Source organism: Festucalex cinctus, chromosome 2, assembly GCF_051991245.1.
Source record: "Festucalex cinctus isolate MCC-2025b chromosome 2, RoL_Fcin_1.0, whole genome shotgun sequence".
Classification (NCBI taxonomy): Eukaryota; Metazoa; Chordata; class Actinopteri; order Syngnathiformes; family Syngnathidae; genus Festucalex; species Festucalex cinctus.
In genome coordinates this window covers 21158442-21183501 of record NC_135412.1, presented here as the reverse complement: position 1 = coordinate 21183501, position 25060 = coordinate 21158442, and the positions used below count along the sequence as shown (strand labels likewise).

At 38.3% G+C, this 25060-nt stretch overlaps 3 protein-coding genes across 7 annotated transcripts in view; 2 read left to right on the top strand and 1 right to left on the bottom strand.

Annotated features, from left to right (window-relative positions):
• dnmt3bb.1 (DNA (cytosine-5-)-methyltransferase 3 beta, duplicate b.1) overlaps window positions 1-10849 on the bottom strand; it is a 42257-nt gene extending 31408 nt beyond the window's left edge. The window contains exons 1-2 of the mRNA XM_077513648.1: window positions 10719-10849; window positions 4958-5060 (exon numbers count right to left, since the gene is read on the bottom strand). Of these exons, the coding sequence (XP_077369774.1) occupies window positions 4958-5060; window positions 10719-10726 (111 nt within the window). The 5' untranslated portion in view covers window positions 10727-10849. The remainder of the gene's footprint in view (window positions 1-4957; window positions 5061-10718) is intronic.
• A 1586-nt stretch (window positions 10850-12435) lies between these two features.
• commd7 (COMM domain containing 7) lies at window positions 12436-16079 on the top strand. Its single transcript, XM_077513647.1, has 9 exons — window positions 12436-12591; window positions 12718-12771; window positions 13464-13566; window positions 14470-14526; window positions 14597-14634; window positions 14736-14826; window positions 15593-15642; window positions 15755-15803; window positions 15932-16079. The coding sequence occupies exons 1-9, from the start codon at window positions 12511-12513 to the stop codon at window positions 16006-16008; spliced, it is 600 nt and encodes a 199-aa protein (XP_077369773.1). The 5' UTR covers window positions 12436-12510; the 3' UTR covers window positions 16009-16079.
• Window positions 16080-16170: 91 nt separating this feature from the next.
• The window catches only part of LOC144014106 (nucleolar protein 4-like), a 47120-nt gene continuing 38230 nt past the window's right edge, over window positions 16171-25060 (top strand). Inside the window, exons 1-3 of one of the 5 annotated variants that reach the window (XM_077513644.1) lie at window positions 16171-16285; window positions 16505-16582; window positions 17332-17419. The gene's annotated coding sequence lies outside the window, so the exon portion shown is untranslated. Of the gene's footprint in view, window positions 16583-17331; window positions 17420-20565; window positions 20771-23661; window positions 23749-25060 lie in introns of those variants that run through there. The other 4 variants (XM_077513643.1, XM_077513642.1, XM_077513645.1 and 1 more) reach the window with 4 other exon arrangements.

Sequence of the window (25060 nt, the reverse complement as noted above, 5' to 3'; positions counted from 1 at the left end):
GATGATGTTTGTGATATTTTTTGCAGCCGTATCATGTCATCTAGTACAATAGTTATACAATAAGTGTGAGTAATAAATAGATTATATATACACAGAAGAGTGTGAACAGCAGCATTGGATGTAGCAAAAAAAAAAAAAAGTGTATCATTACTGTAACTAACTACTACTATACATTTATCGCTGCATGCTGACTATCCTTGCTGTTGTTCACAATCACATTTGGTTGTACAGTCTGATTGAGAACCATATGTATTGTTATTCATGACACGTTACATGAAGTTGTTATGGTATACTAGGTAGGGGCAAAATAGACAAAGTGTATAAACAAGTTTTAGCTTGAAGAATGGCACGCTAAGGAAAAGCTGCGAGTTAGGAATGCGAGCCGGGGAAGCCGAGCAGAACTATTTTGTTTGGCTGCACGTGAGATCACCCTCTTGATCGTCAGATAGTTGAGTGCTACACTGAAGTGGATCAATTCTTTTGATGTGTTTGATATATGTAAAGGTGCGGAGGAGACATTCTTTAGGAACACCGCAGGGAATATTTGAGCAGACACTTTCAAATCTGTCTGGGACAGCTTGGCAGGCTGTTAGCGTTTTAGCATTGTATCAGGTGCCATTAGATATAGTAAGTAAGTAAGTCAATATCTATATAATCGATCTGCCTTGGTGCTTTTTTTTTTTTTGCTCAGGCTGCTATCTTGCCATGTGTTAGTACTCGCACATCAATTGTTAGTATATGATCAATTCCCAATCGAAATTCTACCTGCTATCAAGACACAACGTGAAACTCCTATTTCCGGCTCATTCACTGATATCCACAAAAAAAGGTAATTTGACAGAAGCTGTCACCAAACATCCATCATGTCAGACGGCAACACAATTAGTGACAAACGCCACACTGCAAGTGAGACGCAGGAGCCTCAACTGTCTGAAGGTTTTCCACGAGGGTCACGTGATTCAATACTTGCAGCTTAGAAGTTCTAGTCGAGGAATCGCTCAAGGTATAGTTGAAAATATGCAAATGAGAACATGCAGGGACGCAGATGGGAATTTGGAACATGTTCTTTATATTGGAAATGGATATATGTGCCAGTAAGCACGTCGCTCCAAGTCCAGGCTTCTCAGGTGAAATGTATTGGCACGCAGCTCAAAAGGGGCACTTTGTATCTCTCTGTTATATCTAAGGTAGCAGTAAGTTCAGCAGCAATGCATGGATAGCAATGAGGTCATGAAAAAAACAATAATAGTATCAACTTTCACACAAACTACAATTCTGATTTTCTTTCTTTTTTTTTAAACAATATATTTATAGAATTTTTAAAAATTTCAAACACATTTTACAAATAAATTCACCCCCTCCCAAAAAAAAAAAAAAAAACCCTCTTAAACATGTCTTGCAAGAGTTCCCATGTGACTCTACAGTCCAATATCTTCATCCAAACGAGGTTGTCATTCCGTCCCAGGTTCACCTAATAGGTGCGAAATGTCATTGTGCCTGACGTAGTCCAAGAAACGTCCCCAAACTCCTTGAAAGATATCTTGTTGACCTCTCAAAGTGTAGGTAATGTTCTCCAAGGGTCAATGCAGAGACAATTCCTTAAACCACTTTACAGTACTTGGTTTTCCAACCGACCTCCATGATAGAGCTATCAGTCTCTTTGCCTGTAGTGCACACATTCGCTGGAATTGATTTAGTCTATGCTTAGCTGGGTAGAAGCCGAGCAGAAAAAGTTTGAGCTCCAGTCCCATATTCAGATGCAAAATTGATTCAATCATTGTCCTGACTCCCCTCCAGAATTCCTGTATTTTGGGACAGCTCCATACACAGTGGAACAATGTTCCCTTATCCTCACCACATCTGATACATGTATCTGGTGTATTCGGGTCAAACCTATTACGTTTTTCAGGAGTTATATACACCCTCATTATCCAATTATATTGCAATATTTTAAGTGTGTGTTGGCTGTCTGTTTTTGGGCTTTTACACAGATTGACTGCCATTGTTCCACTGTAAGTTCTTCCCCCAAATCATAACTCCGTGCATTTAGCTTACGTTGTGAACTTTCAGTTAAAGATTTGGCTAGCATGTTACAAAATTTTGAAATAATGCCTCTTCCAAACGGGTATTTAATTAGACCTTCCTCCATCAATGACAAAGGTGGGATTTGTATATATTTACTTTGGTCATCGCCTCCGTGGGGGTGAATAAGCTAGGTTTCTGACATGTATCATTTTCATGAAGGCATTACGAAGAAAGATGGAGAAGCCATGCTAATTGCTATAATAAATGTTAGGGATATTCAAAATTTCAGGATGAACCTAAAATGCGCTACAACCTTTTATAGACTTTTAATTGAACCTGCTGTAAACTTTTGACGAACAACTGTTGAATTTTTCCTGACTTGCTATTCTTTTACGAGGGGCAAAATGCCAAAATTCACAACAGGTGCTTGGTCCATGAACCGACACATTAATAAGGATTTGACTTTTTTAGGGGATGGGGGTGTTGAAAGCAGGAAACTGATAGGAGCAGGTGGCGAAAGGAAGGAAGCAGACTTTCGCTGACTGACACCCTCTCCCAAAAGTGATTTATGAGTGAAAAAGAGGAACAAGCGCTAACGGCTGCCGCAATATTTCACTGTGTGAAGTTTTACGGTCAAAGGATCCAGGTGAGTGATGTGACATTAGCGAGACAGCCTTTCAACTATACGCACTTTACGAGAGTTCACTTCTGAATACGGGACAAGACATAAAAGCCTTATCAGAGTTCTACCTTTTTAGCACAGCATCTATCAGCATGTTAGCATTTCAGCGATGATTTGTCATTACAAATAGCACAATAGAAAGCATGGAAAATGGAAAATCCTTGGTGCTCTCATTACTCGGGTTGCTTTCTTGCTATATTGCATGTTAGCAAAGCAAATGTTAGCATTTCACTGAGCCTCATTTGAAGCAGTAACTTAATATAGGGAAAAAAGTAAAATGCTTATCTATCTGTCTGAGTGTTTTTGTCATTCATGTTGCTTACTTGCTGTAATTTTAAACTACGGTAAACGCAATGCTGCTCACTATTGTTGCTGCTGTTCACATTCACATCTGTATTCATAGTATTGCTGATACACAACGAAAACTAAACAAAAATAATTTTGTCAACACACATTTTTCATTGGACTAAAACTAGATTAGACTATAGACTAGACTAAAACCCTCATTAATAAACAATAACTGGGACTAAATCAGTATGCATTTTTGTCGACTAATGAAGATGAGAAGAAAATGTACTTCACTTAATAAAAAACTGACTAAATTCAATGGACATTTTAGTTCATGGACAAAACGAGACGGAAATTTAAAATCTTGTCTCTGCTAATCTGTCACTGTGACACTGTGATGTGACAACCCTTTTAAAATTTACATTTAGTGAGTGCAATATGCACAAACACATGGGACAGACAGGATCGAGGTATATTCAAAAAAATAATAATTATAGTTATAACGTAACATTAATCCAACTACTATAAAGTTAACAATAACAATAATGTTAATGTTAATCCGGCCGCTAACTAATAATGGCTAACTTACTAGCTCATAGCATGGAGCCATAGTATCCATAGAGAAAATTGTATGTGAAATATTTTAGATCCAAAATGTTCAACAATCTGCTGACAATAAATAAATAAATAAATAAATACAAGGACAAATTGACTTTCCTGACTAAAACTAGACTAAAACGTTTTTGTCAGTTTTTGTTAACTAACACTCGACGAATAAAATTGTTTTCTTGGACTAAAATAAAGACTAAGATGCTTGATTTACAGTCGACTAAAAATGGATTAAATAAAAACGGGATGAGGTATGATAATGATAATGATAAAAAAAAACTAAAAATAGGGATTAAAACTGGACTAACCGGACTAACACACACACACACACACCCCCACACACACACACACACAAAAAGGCAGAGCCTATACGTCAGCCTTCCACAGCACCCCACCCCGTCAATTACCCTCCAAAGGGCAATAGGTGATTTAAGAGCTGGGCTATTATGATTGCGAATCGTGATATCACGTTGAGCAGCTGTGAGAGTATTTACTTTAACATATGTGTCGCAAATGTTTGTGACGTAGCCCGTACTCGAAGCTGATTGGCTGCCGCGAGGCGAAAAGCGAAAAAAGTCAAATTTTTTTTAACTTTGGCGAATACGCGATTGTGCGGATTTTCGTCACGAATGTACGGATTTTCGCTGCTGCGCACTGCGTCCCAGCGCGCGAAACGCGTCCTCCGCGCCGCCCACGCACTTTCGTTCCATTGCGCGTGAACTCCATTGACTACAATGCAAACGCGCCGCCGAAACGCCTTCCCCGGCTTTTGGTGAGAACGCAGCATAGTGCTAATCACGATTGTTAATCATTTATCATAGGCTAATTTTGTTGGTGTTTGTGTAATAGGTGCACATGTGCAGAGAAGATAAGGAACAATGAGTATTCATATCCATATCCACTAAATTCAACTCGGGTTCAACCTTTGTGGACTTAATAAAAAAAATAAAATAAAAAAAAAATAAAAAAAGGGGAAAAAAAGGGAAAAAAATTGTTTTTATTGTTTTTTTTTTTTTGTTAGTTTTTTTTTTTGGGGGGGGGGGCTATTAGTCCATTAATCTTTGCAATAATTGATAGGCAAGTCTATTTTTTAAAAAGTCAGTGACAGCACTACATTGATGTGAACACCACTTCCAGGAATGTAATGCAAAATTGTAAGTGTACACTAATGTAATGTGTGTTTATTATTCCTATTAATATTTCCGGTGTTATTTTATGTCGTTCTACATTTTTTTCACTGTTGAGTATAAAAATAAAATAAAATAAAATAAAACAGGCCCCTTTTACCCCCCAGATGAACCCGTCCGCAGCACAAAAAATATGCTTCTGTTGGTGGTCAGGTGCCAGACTTACCATGGCGGCCATGTTGTTGTTGGTCTCCATGGCAATGGCAGAGTATTGATCAGAGGGCATTGCTGTCGCTGTGGCCGATGGTGGTGACGAAACCTTCTCAAACCTGTCAATCAAGCAATTGGAGTGATTTATTTTTTACTTTTTTTTTTTTAACTTCATGGTGCAATTAAGTATTTATTGTTAATTTTAATTTTCTGGCACAGCAACACATTAAACCACCAGGAAAATTGATGCTTGTTTAACAAGTCTTTATTATTATTATTTTTTTTATATATATATAAATGACATGAATAAAAAAAACAAAAAACAAAACCACAATTGGTAAAATGAATAAGATACCAGTAAATAAATTCAATTTTCATCACATTTCGCATTTCAATGAATGAATTTCAATGAATAGACATGTTAATATTGATTAATGATTATATTGAACTGTGAAAGGCCCCACTAGTTTAGTGGCTGTGGTTTTTCTTTTAGCATTGGTGAAAGTGACCCAATGACTTGACGAAATACAAAAAAAAACAAGTACTGACAAGTCGAAATGAACCTCTGATAAAGAAGAAAAAACCAACAAAAAAAAACGAACACGTCACCGTATGTTCGAGCCACATTCTTCTTTGCATTGTATGAGGATTAATTACGTTCAGCCTGCATGCACATGAGCAGCGTATGTCAACACTTGACTGTGTGTGTGAGTGTGTTGCTTGTGCGTCTGTGTGTGTGTATGCCAGTGGACCTCAACTTCTTCAAACTTACAAGGGGGAAAAAAAATTACTTGCGATGAAACTTGAAAATTTCACACCATATTTACAGTATTAAAGGATCAAAATGATCAATTTTTATATATTTTTTTGGGGGGGGGGCCTCAACCTATTCTCTGTTATTTCAAATATTCACTGTTTTTTGTTTTTGTTCTTTTGGAGCCATCTTGTGGAATTTGTCATATTATTGTTTTTTTTCATTTGCACTTGACACGTCCTGTTTTGTTGTGACATCAGTTTGTGTTATTTTGGCTAGTATGCTAGCTAATACTATTGACGTGTCTCGTGTGAAGGTGGTTCATGACTGTGTACCAAAGTTATTTTAGTTAACTACAAGTCCACAGCTAACGGAAAAATTAAAACTAAAATTGAAAAAACAATTTCGTTAACGAAATGAAATAAAAACGCTTTTTAACAAACGAAAACTAACTGAAACTACATTTTATGTTTACAAAACTAACTAACACTAACACTATAATTATAGCAAACATGTCCTTCGTTTTAGTCTTTGGTAATTACGTTAATGCATGAGCCTTTGGAGATGACTTTAAATGTGATTTTAAGTAACCCTAACCCTAACCCCAAAACTAAGCATTTATTAAATAACTAAAACTAATAAAAACTAACAGAACCACCATGAAAACTAATTAAAGCTAACTAAATTTAAAAAACAAAACTCAAAATGAAATAAAAACTAACTAAAATTAAAAATTAAAAAAATGTAATAACCCTGCTGTGTACAAGCTATGCATGATATTTATGTTTTATGGAAGGCATGCAACAGTAATACCTCTTTTTTTCTTTTCAGACGGAATACGATTACATTTCAGTAACTAACTGAATACTGAATAACTATACTTCATAATGCTTTTACTTGAAATTTCTTGACCGCTTAATTCCTCACAAGGGTGGCGGGGGGTGCTGGAGCCTATCTCCGCTGGCTTTGGGCAGTAGGCGGGGTACACCCTGAACTGGTTGCCAGCCAATCGCAGGGCACACAGAGACAAACAACCATCCACACTCACAAGCACACCTAGGGACAATTTGGAGCGCCCAATTAACCTGCCATGATCAAAGGGCCAGTCAACCTTAAACATTACTTGACAATAATATGTTATATGTGACCTCACTAGTCTAAACATGACATTCTGATGAATATTACATTTGTGGAATATGAGTTGTGCAGCATAATCCAGCCGTTTTTGTCCATGTCAGGGGGTGGCCATTTTGCCACTTGCTGTCGACTGAAGATGACGTCACAGTTACTCGGGGCTCAGGCAACGACCAATCACAGCTCACTTGTTTTCTGAAGCTGAGCAGTGATTGGTTGTTGTTACCTGAGACCATTTTACCAACAGCAAGTGGCAAAATGGCTGCCTTCTGAGATTGATTAACCTGCTGGATTGTTTCTGCTTAACCCATATTCTACCGAGGGCATAGTAACCAAAATACCATATTTCGACAAGTGGGGCTACTGCATAGAACATTATTATTGTATATATATATATATATATATATATATATATATATATATATATATATATATATATATATATATATATATATATATATATATATATATATATATATATATATATATATATATAAATATATATATGTTTATGTATTTATTTATTTATGTATTTATTTATTTTTAATCAAATGCTGCTTATATGCCCATTTCTTGAACATGGCAAAAGTTGACCTCAAAAGTTTTTGGAGTTACGTTAAGTCAGAGTAAAAGTACAGTATTGGCACAATTTTAACCTTTTATAAAGCAGTGCGTGCAACAATTTGTCGGCAGGACCGAGGAAATATGGAAGACAGAACCAGAGGGGCCTCTCAAGGGTGGGGGGCATGAAGGGAGGGGGGGGGGGGGGGGGGGGGGGGGGGTACGCATCAAAGCCTGCTGGCTGGAGATTATGGAGGGGATTGTTCACTTCCTAAATGTGTGTGTTAAATTCTATTTGTGTGTGCGTGTGTGTCGGGGGGCCCTCGGGTTCTCGCTGGGGGCCACATTCCTCGTCAGCCATGTACTTTGGGATCACTTTATGCTCGGTCAACTCCACAAAATGGCAGACATTCTTCAGGCAGGCGTGTCACGTGACTGTGCTAAGCAAGAACCTACTTCCTTCCTTTGTGTCACATGGGGGAGATGCCCCGCCCCCTTTGCCAAGTCCCAAATCTCCTTTTTCTACAGTTGACAAAAAAAGGTTGGAGTGTATTTGGCCATGTGTCTACTCTACGGATCCGCTGCACCAGTTGGATGTCAAAATTTTTTACACCAATTGTCACCTAAAAAAAATTTAAATACTCTCTTGGTACCAACAAAATGACAGTCGTGGGCCTAAGTGAAATGTTTGAAAACAAACAGTTCTAAAAGATTCAATGCAAATGTACTGTACTTCAAAGTGAAGGAACTTTACACCTTCTTCTTTTCCTATCCTTATCCTGTTAGGGGTCACCAAAGTGTCATCTTTTTCAATGGAAGTCTATCTGCTGCATTCTCCTAACACAAACTGCCCTTATGTCTTCCCTCACTCCATCCATCAACCTTCTCTTAAGTCTTCCTCTCTTTCCTCTCTGAATGTGTTCAAACCATCGAAGTTGGCTCTCTCTAACTTTTCCCCCAAAACAACTAACCTTGGCTGTCCCTCTGATGCAGCGATAATTTTGACAAGAAATTTGAATTTAGTCTTTTGACTAAAATTAAAGGCGACAGATTTTCACTCACTCACTCACTCACTCACTCACTCACTCACTCACTCACTCACTCACACAAGCTTCGGTGCGTGCTGTCAAGTTGCCGAGGGAGTGACGTCATGCAGCCGACAAATTCGCCCGACCCCGTCTTTAGACAGTGAGTGACACGCCATCCGAGCAGACTCTTGTGTCACTGTCACTTAATACCCTTTCCTCCACTCGTTCCAACCTGCTTGAATCTGTTTCTTCGCCTCTTTACCACATTCACCCTTGCTCTAGGCTGTTGACCCCCAAGTACTTAAGTCCTCCCCCCTTGCTATCTCTTCTCCCTGTAGTGTCATTCTTCCTCCCCCGCTCTCATTCACGCACGTACATTGTCTTAATTATGCGCCTGCCTTCACCTGCCTGCAGATCGCAATGTCATCTGCAAATCTCATGGTCCATGGGGATTTCAGACGAACCTCATGTGTCCGCCTATCCGTAAATATTACAAAGAGGAAGGGGCTCAGAGCTGCTCTCTGATGCAGTCCCACCTCCATATTCATCTTCTCACACCCACAGCAAATCTCACCACTGTTCAGACAATTGTCCTGTAATATTCAGTAATAACACAACGAAATCTGAAAATGTGTTGCTGGTTCCCTACATGGGTTGGAAAATTTACTCAATATATCCAACATTTCAGGAAGTTGACAACACTTGGTTGCCCAATGCTCATGTTTTGCTGCAACACCACCGTCGTCGTCATGGTAACAAAAGTCATACTTGCATTAGTGTGGGACAGAACGAGTCTCCAAAACCTGTCCTGTAATTCTTTATTCATTGTTTATTTGACCGACAATACAGTGTAGGGTAGCTTTTATTACAAAAATGAAATTGGGGGTGAACACTGAATAGCTTCAAAAGTCAAAGACATAAAAACATCACAATTCCTATGATTATTAAATATATTATTAAGAAGTAATTCTGCACATTTGATTCCCCTTTTCCTCCATTCAGCACGTTTTCTATGGTGTTTTTTTTGTTTTTTGTTTTTTGCCATTCATGACTTTCTTTAGGTTTCTGATGGACCAAACGCGGTCTCACAGTTCTTATTTTTATTTACAGAAATCCAACGTTAGAGAATTTTTCACCCTTTGCTTACAGAAAAGAAAAAAATATATATTGAAAACGAGTTTTGCTTCCCCGCCCCCTTCTCTTTTCAAATTCATTTATCCGGATACCAAACACGCTTTGAAGCATTTTTTTCTTAGCATTAACATGCATCAACTTCCACATAAATAATATAGAAACACATTCTACTTTACAGTTAATCAGAAACTAAATGATTCTTCTTTCGAAAAGTTACACAACATAAACACATCATAAAATGAGCTGTCAAACTGACTGACTTGGTTTCGGTTTGTCTAATGCAGTCCTTCTCAAATAGAAGGATGGGCCCCTGTAGAATGCGGTGAGACGCCATAAGGGGAGCATGTGACCCCAGGGAACATGATTTTTTTTCTCCCCAGATTCATATAATGGAGGGATAAATAATAAAGTGTAATTGCACATCCACTACAGTAGGTGGCAGTGGCACTGCCACTGTCAGAAAGTGGCAAGTTCCTTTGCAGTGTCATACTTACAATAATTTTATAGACAATATTAATACAGTCTATATAGTTGCATAATAATCGCAGTGGAGATTGTGGTACGTGAAATATGTTCTTCTTCCTGGTGGTACATAACAAATAATTGAGAAGCAGTGGTCTATTGCCAACTCTCTCACACTCTTTTCCAATGGAGTATTGATATTTGCGGCTTTGAAGTACATAGATTGGGTCAAGTGTGTTCAATATATCGCAACAACACTTCTTTTGCAACAAATAAGCACCATGTCTTAGAATATGTGACTGTTTTGTGTTGTCCTCACTTCTTATCATAAAGACAACGACTGTGAAAATGATTAACAAAATCCTCTATTTTACGAAGTACAGCAAATGGACCCGGGGCCCATCTAGTTTCTGTTTCAAACGTGGCCCCTCGAGCACAAAAAGTTTGCTCAGCCATGTTCTACTGTGGACAAGCAGCACAAGCAAAAGCTTCCTCAGGTTGCACCGTTAAGTTTTCAGATAAACACTCAATTCATTTACGTCGGCAGGACAGAAAAGTTTCAACGCGGACACGTGTGTTTGTGTGTCCTGTTAATGCATGCATGCATGCGACACGCCACATTGTCGTAACGCGTCAATTACAGTACAGCAGTCAGGTGGACATTACCATGTGTAGGCCGCCGTGGAGGGGTAGAAAAAACTTACATAAGCATCCAGGAAGAAGACTTGCGTTTTCCCGCCGTGCAAGCGTTCCACAAGTGTTGTGCACGAGTTGATCACGCTGTGAGAAGGAACGTGCTGCTGCAGATCCGTACGATCGCACTGCCTCGCTTTGAATAGTCCCCCCCAACCTCCGCCCCCACCCAACACCCACTCCTCGGCCACCTCCTCTCTGGCAGGCGGGGCGTCCTCTCCTCTTGCTGGAAAAGCCAACCCGCAGGTGAACCTCTGGCCTCAGGTTTCACCAGGTGTGGCATATCTTTTGTGCTCATGCGGACAGATGGGACAGGAAGTAGATTGGGTTAAAAAAAAAAAAAAAGTGTAAAATAATAAAAATAAAAATAATTCTCAGATTGTAATTTATAACACACACGTACACTGCGAGTGGCTGGCGACCAGTCCAGGGTGTACCCCACCTACTGCCCAAAGCCAGGTGAGATAGGCTCCAGCACCCCCCGCGACCCTTGCGAGGAATAAGCGGTCAAGAAAATGGGTGGATGGATGGACGTATGCATACAATAATAATGCCCAGTTGTTTCCCCCATAAACCCGCATATAATCACGGTGTTATTAGTGCTATAGTGCTGTTTCAGGGGTCACCAACATGACAACAGTGAATCCCCAGAGATTTCTAAAGATATGTTGATATTTGTTGTTGAATTGTTGTAATTGTATGAATCAAAATTCTTATCAATATGACCAATGTGTTCATATACAGGACGAATCACTAATTTTCTAATGATAGCATATAATTAAAGGTAATTTGAAAAAAGTGTGTTGTAAACTGGTAGGCCATCAGCACTGCCAGCCATGTTATATATATATATATATATATGTACGGTATACCAAATATACCAAATCACAGAATAGGCTCTCTCCTTTCTGCAGTTTTCCGTTCTTTTATAATCAACAGTAGGGAAAAAAAAGTAGGTTTCACAAAATCCAGCCATTTCTCCCATGGACTCTAAAACTGTGCTGATCTCATATCTAGATGGGACATTGTGTCATCTACTGGTGGTTGTTCAACAGTGAAGTCGTTTCCAAGTTTGAAATTTACCAATTTATAGTGGCGCACAATCAGATGATCCCCCAGCCATCCCCGGTGAAAAAAAATCCAATTGACAACTACAACTATACTTGCCAATGGCAGTGAATGTGCCCAACTCGAGTCATTAAATCACACATCAACTTGCAATTTTACTGATGTAAAATGTATTTACCTGTAAAAAAAAAACAAAAAAAAAAACAAACAAAACAAAACAAAACAAAACAAAACAAAACAAAACAAAACAAAACAAAACAAAACAAAACAAAACAAAACAAAACAAAACAAAACAAAACAAAACAAAACAAAACAAAACAAAACAAAACCTGTTTTCGCACTTCAAAATGTTTGCTTTGTTCTTGTTTACTGCAAAACTGATGTTTATGTAAAGCACTTTGTATACAGCAACGCTTGTTCTTAAAGCGCTATATAAATAAAGTTGAGTTGAGTTGAGTTGAGTTAAACAATAATATTTAAAAAAAAAAAAAAAAAGTTTCCAGTTCAAGTCCCAAATTCCAGATTGTCGTTTGGTCTTTTATTATTCGTTCAAGAGCTTTGCATTGTTAAGATTGTGTTGACACATACAATATGTCGGCCACGGTGACGTACTATAAAAGCTCTCGAACTTGTTTACTGTCTATGTGGGCAGTGGCTAACCCGGAAGTGAACTAGAGAAGGTTCGTCATTCTTTTCCGGGTTTGCGACGAAGTAATTAAATAGTCTCTTGAAACGATGCAGCTTCACTTCACTAAAGATGCTTTACCACATTCTTTCAGCGGCGACTTCCACAACCTCAACAAATTCAACGAGCAGGTAAACGGGCGTGACAGTTAGTGGACGTCTGGCTCTATTCGCTAGCCGATGATGTCAAATCACAAGACGCCTTCCAAGGCTTGTCAAATGCTGGTCGATTTGTCACAAACTTTTGTTGATTTACAGCAATTTCTTCGACTGGTGGAAATTCTCTTCCAGTTTTTGTTAGAGCCTAAAGAGGTAAACACGCACAAACTATTTGATGTACAGTATTTTCATATTTGTGAAAATAGACGATGGCGAGGAAATTTTGTTACACTTACATTAATAATATGCAGTATGTACACGTGTATTAAGATTTATTACGCACTTTTCAAGGGACCCAAGGATGCTTGTGGTTCTCAAATACCTTACGTCAAAGTACTACCTCAAAAAATACACAAGTCTTCAAGTACTACCATAATGACTAACTTTAAATCCGCACTATAGGTAAAATTACCTGGAAGTTATTGATCTAAAATGCAATTTAGGTCACATGAGCTGGAAGCTATTGAGCTAAGATTCAAATTTTTAGGAATACAAATTCCTAGGAAACATTGAGATTTCATACTTTTAAAAGCAACAATAGACAAAGTGCTTCGCATTTAAAAAAAAGAAAAGAAAAGAAACAGATCAGAATATCAGGATGAATTATATTACTCGAAGTAACCACAATGTGCAGTGTGTGAAATGTATATTGATATGCATAATATTTAAAACAAGAAGGGGAATTAAAGCCTTTAAAATAATAATCGACAGATGTTTTTACTTATTTCAATGTGTTAATAATACAGTCAAGTATTGTACATATGTGGATAATTATAGAATGTTTGTACAATATTAATAGTGGTATACTAAATAATTGTGTTTGTGTAATGTGCGCATGTGTGTAGACAGAGAAGTTGATGCAGCAGCTGAGCGATTTTGCAAGTGAACACAGGATGAGCGCGGGCCCGCTCAAGAACCTCGTGAAGAGTGTCATCTTTGTGCCACAGGGTGACCTTGACACACGCACGCACACGCACGAAGCATATTAATTAAATAAGCAGAACCAGGTTCAAAGTTCAAACACAATTCATCCCAACCTAGCCATCCAACAAAATAGTCTTGGGGCCATGCTAGAAAAACAACAACAACAACAGCAAAACATTTAAAACAATTACAGAAATGCTTTTTAAAAGAAAAAAAAAAGAATTGAACTTTTCCCAACAAATGTTAGACTGTTCTCATTACATAGTTATACAACTTTTTTTTATCTTAAAATTGAAATAGTAATAATTATTACTATATTATTATAATGTAAAATATAATATAATAAATAATTTAAAACACTTTTCTTGATAATTTACTGTACAACTATTCATGTAATGTTATGACTTGAATATTGAAAAAAAAAAACTTTTTTTTTTTTAAAGTGCTATGCACACCGAGTTGAGTAATATTAAAACTTAAATGTCAAAAATATGACTATGGTAACAATGAACGTGACTTTCTTTATTATTATTTTTTTAAACCACAAATATACAATTCTCATAACATTCCGACTTTAATCTAAAAAAAATTTAATAAAAGACAACTTTTTATTTCGAAAATATAATTTTTATTAAAAAAAACAAAACAAAAAAAAACAAACTTGTTTTATATAGTCTTCAAAATCCAAATCTTTTTATTTTGAAAATATTTGACTAACCCAAACCCTTAATTTTGCTAATATTATGTCTTTAATCTGGAAAATATACTACTTTACTTTTGGAAGGTTTTACTTTTTTTCCCCCTCTTCAGTATGGCCCTAATATTCATTACTAATGTCTTAACTTGAATGTCACACAAGCATAAAATGTTATGGTAAAAAAAAATTAAAATTAAAAATTAAAAAACCTTGCCTTGTTTCCCATTCAGGTGCAATAAAGAGAAACCTGACGGCCGAGCAGCTGAAAGAAGATCTGCAGACTTTAGGTACGTATGATTTAATGCTGTAATCTATTTCATTGTGCTGTATTTTTTTTTCTTTCTTATGGTGCTGCAGGACTTCATGAGGACAAGGCTACTCACTTTTCACAACAGGTCTCTCACCGTTTCTCCTCTTCTCCAAGATTTATTGTATTTGTCACGTATTCCTTCCTCCATTTGGGCTCAGTCCCACTCATGCCTGTCCTACCATACAGTGGGCAGAACATCGTGCGACGCTGTGCCGACTGGCCGCGCGGCAGACGCTGACTGTCAACCGCCTGGTGGACATGGAATGGAAGTTTGGCGGTGAGATTAATCGCAATAATAATGGAAATGTGAAATGAAATATACAAGTTGTTAACATTAGTGTGTGTATTGTATCAATTAAAAAATAGGGAGAATTATTCACAGAATACTGCAAAAATAAATACAATGGACCACCGCACAGATTCACATATTTGCCGATTTGTATTTTTTTTTCATAAAAAACATTTTATTTTTATTTTTTGCTGTCAATCAGGATGTCGACCGTGTTTGACTTCAATTTTCTCACATTTGAGAAGAACAGAAATATATATATATATATATATATATATATATATATATATATATATATATATATATATAGTTACAGTGATTTCATGTTATTTTACATTTGACATGTAAAATTTATTTATTTTTGTAAGTTAAATGTTATTTTTAAAATATAGAACAAAAAAAATAAAATGAAAAATAAAATCTATTAAATTATATATTTTTTTACAGTGTACTGTATCTGCTTTTGAATGTACAGTAGATGTAATAATAAGTCATCAGAAAAATAAATCAAGTACAGTTTACTGACAAATCTGTACAGTAAAGTTTTTGTAGGTCTTTACTTCACACCACAGCAATGATGTGCCAGTGACAACAATCAAAGACAAGCTGTGTGATGGATGAGAATACTTGCATGATTTAATGCCTGATGTACATTTTTTTTTTTACATTATTTTCTTTGATTTAGGGTATTGACCTTTTGATCAATCAACTTTCAGTTCAAGTGTTTCACTGTTTAACATTTGTGACTCCACAGTGACTGTCGGCACCAGCGAGATCCACAAGATGAGCAACATCTTTCTACAGGTAAGTTTTTATTGGAACGTTTTGAGCTGAAAATAAGATTAGTTATATATGATAAGTTACTTAGGCGTTGTGTTTTTATGTCAAATGGTTTCTTTGCCTTGCTTGTTTGCAGCTCAAGCTGGTTGTCCAGAAGGGGAATTCCACGGAAAACCTCTACATGGGTGAGGAATTGTGCCTGGGGGGGAAAGTTAAGAAGGTGGCCATTTTGGTCATTTAGGGGTGCGGGGCAGTGCATTTTAGGTAGTTCAAATGTTGTTGATGTTTGATCACTTTTCTTTGGACATTTCAGAGTTGACGCTCCCCCAGTTTTACAACTTCCTGCACGAGATGGAGAGAGCCAAAGCCAGCATGGACTCTTTTAGCTGAGTGGGCACAATTTCCACTTTGTACAAACAATGACACATTTCAATCTAATAATAAAGAAGGAAAATATTTCTCTTTTGTACTGAACTCTACAAACAGAAGTACTGACACTGCCCTCTGCTGGCAACACGGAGGCGCCACAAAAAATGTTTATTTTTCCTTATTTGGTCTCAATGCAACATTTTCCCTCCGTCATTGTTTTTTTTTTAAATATTTTTTTATTTTTTATACCACATATTCTCAAGGGATGGCCTGGAGTCTAAACAAACTGACCTTTTAGGTAAGAGTTACACCTTTTGACTCGTCGCTGGTCAATATCAGGGCATGTGTAGACAAATATTGAAATGGTCACCAACCAAGCGTTCAGCCGAGATTCAAACCCCAACTTTGAAATTGTCAGACAGATGTACTAATTACACTAACATCATGCTGCCCTGCTTTCAATTTGTTATTTTGAAATTATTGTTTTTATTTGGCCGTTTTACAAATCTTAATGCAGATAGAGGAGACATACGCCTTCCTACCCCGAGAGACGATTGTCAGAAGAGGATGAATGCCAGTGCACGCTGCTCCGAAGGTAAAGACACTTGCACAGAGTCAAGATCAAGAAGGCATAGTTCATAAAATATGTGCTATAGTGATAGATGGTTCTTGGGATACTGTGAGTAGATGAATACATTATTGTAGATTTATAAGTTCAACTGTGAAATCATCACTTTTCGCATTCAGTGATCCACAGATGACCCTTTTTAATATTTGACACTTTTCTATTTGCTTTGTGTCCTCTTCGCTTACAACACAATTTGCCTTCCCATCCTCCCATCCTACCCGTGCCTCCCCACCAAATGGTGCACAGCCAGCCCCTCATTGAGCATGCCGCCTTATTAACAGCTTCACACAAAGAACACTGGCCAGGGAGCATGCCCGTATTGAGAAGGGGAGGGGTGGGCTTAAGTCACACAGACAGGACCACCGCAAACGTGACACAACACTGAGTGTGTGTGGACCCCAGCAGGGGGGTTAGGCAATTAACGAGATTACACGCACGCGCACACAATTTCGACGGTGATCTGACTTCTGCTAAAGTTCAATGGTGAATTATTAAGTGCAATTAATCAGCATGGAAGAGGAGCAATTTAATAACCACCGATGTGTGGGAGGGGGATGGCTGTATGTTGTGTATGCTAGCAAGGAAAAATGCATAAGGTATGTGTGTATGTAAGTCATCATATCACAGTTCACGTTTTACATGTAAACGTGTTGTCCAGTCGTATGAGCACACAGAACTCGCTTCTGATCCCATCTTTTTGTGCCCCTCCCTCATAGAATTGTCATGTTGGAGAGCTTGGCAATGGACGCCGCAGACTTCCACGAACGGAAGCAACAAGACAACAATAACATCAGAATCAATACTGTGAGTGAAGCAAGGTTATTATTAATCGAAAAAATTAAAACTTAAAAAAAAAATAATCGATTCACGAAATAAAATAAAAATGAAAATGCTTTTTAAAAAACTAGAACTAACTGAAACTACATTTTATGTTTACAAAACTAACTATAATTGTAGCAAAAATGTCCTTTGTTTTAGTCATTGGTAATTAATTTAATGCATGAGCCTTTGGGGATGATTTATAATATAAGTGTGAAGTAGACTTATTTTGACATTAACCAGAATAAGTACGTTTGAATGTGTGTCACACAGAAGTGACGTCATCTAGCAGCAGCCAATAGAAAAGAAAAGAAAAAAAAAGGCATAATATTGTGCTTTTGTACATAACAGCAATGCATATAAACCACCTACAATCTCTAATAACAATATTGAGGCACTTAATTGGTAATGCAAGCACACATTGATCGCTTCACAAGCAAATTAGGTTCCCCTTCATCTGATAACTAGCATAGATTTTAAACATAGAAGGCCAAAACATCCCAAATGAAAATTAAATTGTACTAATAAAGTAGCCACTAGAGGGTGCTAGAACTGCACAAATGGAAATCCACCCGACTTTTTTTTTTAACAGATGTGTTCCTTTTAAATATTGTGAACATGACGACGACTATATTGTGGCAGTTTTAATATCACGATAATGCCCTTATTGTGACATCCCTAGCGACGACCATATTGCTTCTATAGCCTTTATGTTTGTGGAATGATGTTAGCATTTTGAGCTAACATCTGTATTGCATTGTTTTAGAAATACAATAATACAAGTACATTTACCTTAGAACAGGCAATGTTGTTGACTTTTGACCGAATCAAATGACTACTGTATGTAAAGGCTTCACGTTTGTAGCATAGAGTTAGCATTTTGAGATAACAGCAATGTAGCATTATATTAACTGGAACAGGAAAGCATGAAAGTTTGATGACCATTTTGAGCATTCGCTATTAAAAAGGGGTTATGTTCAAAATTGTTTCTGTAACCATGGAAACCAAGCCCGCACTCACTGCTTGTGTGCAGATAATGGGTAATGACGACCGCTTCCAATTAAGTCCTACCTCTGAGACTCAAGTTGATTAGCGACACACACGCACACGCATGTTCAACACACTCATATGCAGCACACTACACCATAGACAGACACATATTTACACAGTCTTTGCTACATTATTGCTATATATGATACAAATAGGCACGTACACTCAAACACATATACAAACTGTGTATGCAAGCTGGCTGGACAATTCTTGAGGTACGCCTCCTAATGAGATCCAATACAAAAGATAATCATGGTTAACCTACTCACCTCTGACTAGGGCTGGTCCATGTGTCCTTGGAATAAAATCCCCCAATTTTCTTTCCCATAATCTAATTTCACATTTTAAATTGATTTTTTTTTTTCTTCAATAAAAAGAAAAGTCAAATGACATTATTCAGAACTTGGAGAAAGTGAACCTTTAAGCACAACCCTGACTATATTAACAAATATTTGGCTTCAGTAAATTAGCATATATGTAACAAGACTGAGAAATAAAAGGCGTAAATCATGAAACAGTGTTGCCTATACAGTGATCCATTTGTATTAATTTGGTAAGAAACGATTTGGGATGTATGCACAGCTTTGTCAGTATAGTGCACATCCTCTTCCTCATCCATTCCCTGGACCCCGATTCAATAAGGGGAGGAAATGAGTTTGACATGCTTCCTGTGTGTCTGTATGAGTATGTATGTGCGCCCAGCCGCACACGCATGCTTGATCTGTTGCACAACGGAAAGATTTGAGAACAAGTGTTCTGAGTTACAAACATGGTAATGGGATGAATTAAGCTTGTATCTCAAGGCACCACTGTACTGTATTTCCAACAGAGATGGGGAAAGTCCGGAAAGTAAAAACGCTGCCACAGTTTGGCTGTAGCCACAGCTCACAGGTGCTTCTACTCACTGGAGCTCGTTTACCTGCCAGTTGAGTAGAAGCACCTGTGGCTAAAGCCAATTTGTGGCGGGGTTTTTACTTTATGGACCTGAATTTCCCATCTCTGGTTTCCAAACCCTTATTGAGCAAATGCACTACAACATGCAACCACCTGAAAATTCTATATAATTAAAAAAAATGAATAATTTTCGGATCATTTAAATAAAATTGGATTGGAATTCACTAATCTACTAAATGTCCACCAAATGCGGAGACGATCAGAATATGGCTTGATTTGTGAAGCCAGCGTCAAACTCAAATCGTTTGAAGCCAACAGAAGACGGCCATGCAGTCGCGAGCAGCCATGAACTTCCTTACTTGGCCGACAGGTGGTAGCGTTGTCCCGTAATGAGTGGCACACGCGACATCGCACCTGGAAGTCCCTCGGCCGTAATGAAAACATTGTCACGTAATAAAATAAAATCGTAAGAATCATTATTGGGTAATTTTTGAAGTAACACTTTTTATTATTAATTGCCGTTTAAAAAGAAGCTCAGCGCGATTTAATTGGAATATATTGTTTTAAACAACCCAATTGTTTTTCTTACTGTGCTTTACGGTGCGTTTTTACTGAAGTGCACTGCTTGCATTAATGTGGCCACAAGCAAAATGGAGCGACTTTTCCAATCCCTTAAGCAAATATTATTTTATTTTATTTGTATTTATTTATGTATTTATTTATGTATTTTTTTTGTAAAGAAAACAAAACTGTATTTCTGTTATTTTGTGGGAGCTGATGCTGAGGACAAACATGCTTGCAAAAAAGTTTCCTAGCTTGTTTGGTATCAATAGAAGTTTGGTATCAGTAGAAGTAGCTACACCAAACTTAAAGTAAAAATAATATTAATAAAAAATAAAAACTGGTACCAAATGTCGTCATTGTCATTTTATATATAAGCAAACAGAAGAAACGTGGTTAAAATGTGGGAAATCTGATTTTTGCGAAATCGTGAATAAGCGGTTAAGAGGATGGATGGCTATATGGATGTTTATTATTAAAGATATTTTATTTTAAGCCTGCATGGCCCAGCCCTAGAAAAATACAGTCGCCCTTTCTCCTTATCGCTCGCTTGCGGTGTCGTCACCCCAGTGACCACGCCCCCAGCCCGCGACAGCCCCGTCGAGTCTTGGGGGTCGTGCGCGCGCGCCGCCGCATCCTCCCTCCTCGCGCAGGCAGCACGTTCACGAGTAGATCGGAGACTTAATAACATAATCATAATAATGCACAATCACAATTACTGTTATTGCTAAAATTAATACTGGAGGAATTGAAGAGGGCACGTGAGGAACACGACAACAAACGTCCGCGTTTTCCTTTCTTCGTCTTCGTTGAAATGAAGTGAAAGGTAAGGTAAGCACTACTCTTCATCTTCCGCACCCTCGTGCTCAACGTCATCCTGTCATGTTGCGTTCACTTGTTTGGTTCTATCACGCGGAAATGTTTTTATTATGTTGTGTGTATGTGTGTGCGCGCGCGCTCGTCACGCACATCCCAGCTGACGGTCACTGCGGCTCCTTGTGCATCCATCACCGCTGCACATTGTTCTGTGTGTGTGCGCGCGCGCGTGGGTGTCTGGTGACCACCGTTCACGTGCACGTGGCGCGCGGGACAACTGTCACTTCGACCTGTCCATCTGTTTTACACCTGGCTAGCCATGACATCTACGTATGTGTTTAGCTGTATATGACTATGTAATGTAGGCTACTGATTGTGTGGCTCAATATACAACATACATTCTATCTATCTCTATCTATCTATCTATCTATCTATCTATCTAATCTTATCTATCACAAGTCCCCCTAAAGTTAGAAAAACTGCGCCCCTGATAATAGTTTGACTGATCAACTTGAAATACGACGGCTATGTCTATTAAAACATAATGGGATGCAAAAAAAAAAAAAAAAAAAAGTCTAAAGCACACATGCCTCAAATTGATGTGAAAGTCGGCCATTTTGGGCGAATTCTACGACTAGTACTTTGTCTGACATTTTTTCGAATGAGGCCCTTTACGAAGCAGGAATCCTTGACAGATGGGTGATGCTATAGCCTAACTTGCCTGACTTTACTAACGAATGTGGGGTGAAAGCATCCAGTCAGTGTTTGATGATCATTTCAAGGATTGGCCGCAGAAATAAAAAAAGGAGGAGGAGTTACAAAGGTGGTTTTGTTTTTGTGTTGAGGGAGCGTCTGGGTGGGCCTCGTTGAGATAAGGGGTACAAAGTTCAGGGTTCAAGGATTTAATGGGCCCTTCAGCAGTATTTCATAGGGTCATGGGTGCTTTAAGGGGAATGCTATGGAAACTGGACTTTTTAATACAATAGTCCCTTGAGATGCGCGTTGAATTTGTTCTGTGGCCTGCTCGTAACTTTTAACACTAGTATCTCAAATCATTTTCTCTTCTTGAAATAAATGGAAATGCCATTAATCCGTGTGAGTCCACCCCCTCAAAAAAATTTTTTTTTTCCTGTTTTTAGCAAGGAAAATGGTATTCTTAATATTGCACCTATAAAAACATGGAGTAATTGAGTAAATAACAATTACTTAGAATTGGAATGGTTTGTCCATCATGATTTAAAGGCGCAGTCTGCCGGTTGCACTCAGGAAAATACACTTTTCAAATACAGGATTTAAACAAACTTCTCAATTTACAGATCTGGGCTTTTCTTAACGTGTGGGGGTGATTTTGTCCTAAACCCCCCACACCCACCGCCTGTATTTTGCCATTTTGTGTTTGTTTTGTAAACAGCGGGACGTTTCTGTGGAAAGACAGTGTTTACACCCCTCCAGCCAATCGCAGAGCAGGGGAGGGGGGCGTGTCTCAAACGGGGTCGGGCGAACGTGTCAGCTGCGTGACGTCACTCCTGCAGCAAATTGAAAGCACACACGGATTATTATTATTTTTTTCACTCACTCACTCACTCACTCACTCACAGAAGCCTACGTGTGTGAATGAGTGGGGTGAAGAAAAAAAAAAATCAGTGTGATTTTGTGACAAACGTGTGCCGTGTCCAACCCTCCGAATTGCTCACGTGTCTTTTCTCCTCCTTTGTTCAACACCAAAACTCTTGAAAAGCAAACATTAACACTTTTGTTAGCAGCACAACAAGTCAATCAGTTACTGTACATCCATAAATCAAGTTGGCATTGTTGTGGAGAAATATGTCAAATCTGGGAGGAGTCAGGTACGGGTTAATGTGGCCTGAAAATAAAATCTCTTCATTCCATCCCCGTCCCTTACAAAAATCATTTTTCTGATTTTAATGACTATTTTCTCCCCTTTATTTATAGAAAAAGCAAGTAACATTATTCAAAGCTATTTTTTTTTTCGTCCAAACCACCATTATTCCTCCTGATACCAGACTAGCTTTGAAACATTTTCCCCCCAGCTTGTTTCCCATTAATGTGCATCAACTTCCACATAAGGCAAATTTTGTTTTTCTTTACCGAAAATATGAAAGCAAGGAAATGTGCCTTTTGTCAAAATATGCCAAACATTTTAACGGCCAACAAGAGATTGCACCACAGTATTTGAAGCCCATCCCAAAGTTAACTGTAGGCAAATAATGATTAAATCTTACCTTTGAAACCATGGCGATGTAATTTTTAATGAAATATTAGGTGGTTTGCTGGTTAGTTTTGTAACGCGGAAGTAAAAAGTCCTGTTCAGTAAAAGCCCGCCTCTCCCTGTGTGATTGCTGCTCTCCCGGCGAATTGACTGCGGTCTGCTGCTGGAGCTCTGCGTTTGAGCACTCCGAGTGTGCCACCCAACTTGACACAAGCCAATTCTTCACTAAACATTTGAAACAAAATGGCTCCTTGCCGCATAAAATCTTGGAGGAGAGGAGAGAGAAGAAGAGAAAGGAAAGGAGGAGGGAAAAAAAATAAACCTGGGCTGGTTTTGAACCCGTGACTGGCTGCTTACAGAGCAAGTACACTAAATACTATACTATTGGTTCAGTTAGGTTCAACAGTGCAAAAGTTTCATCTGTAGTTTAAGTTTACACAAGTGTCAGCCAGAACCTTTATGGGATTTTAAGACGGCCAATTGTCATTGCACTTTGGCATTGCAAATGTGAAGGATAATTGATTGATTCAAATTCATTTGGAAAGAATGTTTACTGATAAAGGCTACTTTTGTCATCCCATGGAGGTGTCGGAGAAAGTGGGTGTGCGCAGAGGCGGTGCGGGGATCGGTCCGCACTTTATGATGTCATAAAGTGAGCACTCGCTCGTTTTTTCAGGTTGGTAGGGGCTGGTGCTTGGAGAGCAGAATGACCTCAAATGGAGAGGGGCGAATGGAGGAAAACACCATTTCCGTCATGTTTTTGGTGAGGAATTAGCATTTTAACACGACTAAAAGCTCCAAAAAGTAGATTTTTGATGTTGCTGTCCATTTAACATTACATGAGGCATCTGTACCTCATGCAACGGGTCCACGTCTGTTGCTAGCTCTCATGCTTTTTCTCTCACTTGCACAGGTGCAAGGTGACCTCGGCAACATATTAGTAGTATAGTATATTAAAACAGTGTCAAAATGATTAACAGCCACTTAAGTCGCTGATGCTAAATTAGCATAAATACCTGGCGAGCAATGATTCTCAAATATGGTACGTAAAACTAGTGGTATACAAAATGATCACTTACTGAACTTGGCATGTTGGAGCAATATTGTGTGTTTCTATTTGAGTGTGATGTTAATATTCATTCTATGTTGTTATAGTGGTGTACAGTAATCTTTTGATGCTCCATAAACACACCCCAAACCATTGATTCTGTTAAATATGTTTGGTAGAGATTTCAATATAGATATTTCAAATAAGAATGTATCAGAAACTGTTTTAAATGCTACAAGATGTTTTGATACACGTGAACATGTTAAAAGCGGATGGCCGTCATGCACAACATTGACAGCTTTATGAGGGATGTTCAAATTGTTTTGTCTTGTACTGCACTTAGGCTGTCTAACCTCAAAACCCTTTAAGTGACTCGGACTTTTCTCAGAGACCCCAGCGGCCACTTATTACTCCTTTCACATTGTGCAGGAACACTTTTGCTGTACAACAGGGAACTTTTTTAGACTCCCCTGTTGTTCTTTTGTATTGAAATTGATGTTTATTGGAAAAGCAGTAAGGCAGAACAAGATTCGTTTGAGAGGGGACAAATAGAAAAGACAGGAGGAACAACAACAGACAGCAGTGACATAACAAAAACAGCAAATGACAACAATAATGTGACATAGTAGTTGGATTGCATCTGGGTTGTTTTCATGGTCCAGGAATGTGACATGTGCGCCCAAAGCTGAACTTGAAAACTAAAATTAACAGGAAGCCATTGCAAAGATGCAAGGATTGGCGATATATGTTCATGTATTTTGGTGCCTTTTAAAAGTCGCGCTGCAGAGTTCTGAACTAACTTCAAGCGATAGATCGCATTGTGGCTAAAAAGATGGCCGCCCTGTAGCTTCAACGGCTTGCACCGGCATGTATGGGCTAACGGCTATCCAATGGGGTATATGCCATGGGTATATGTGGCTAATTGACTTTTTCCACCGGAAGTCCATTGGCATATACCCCATTGCATGTTCAGGTGTCTAAGGTCGTGTCGTTAGATTTGGGATGTGGCCAATTACGTCACAACAGG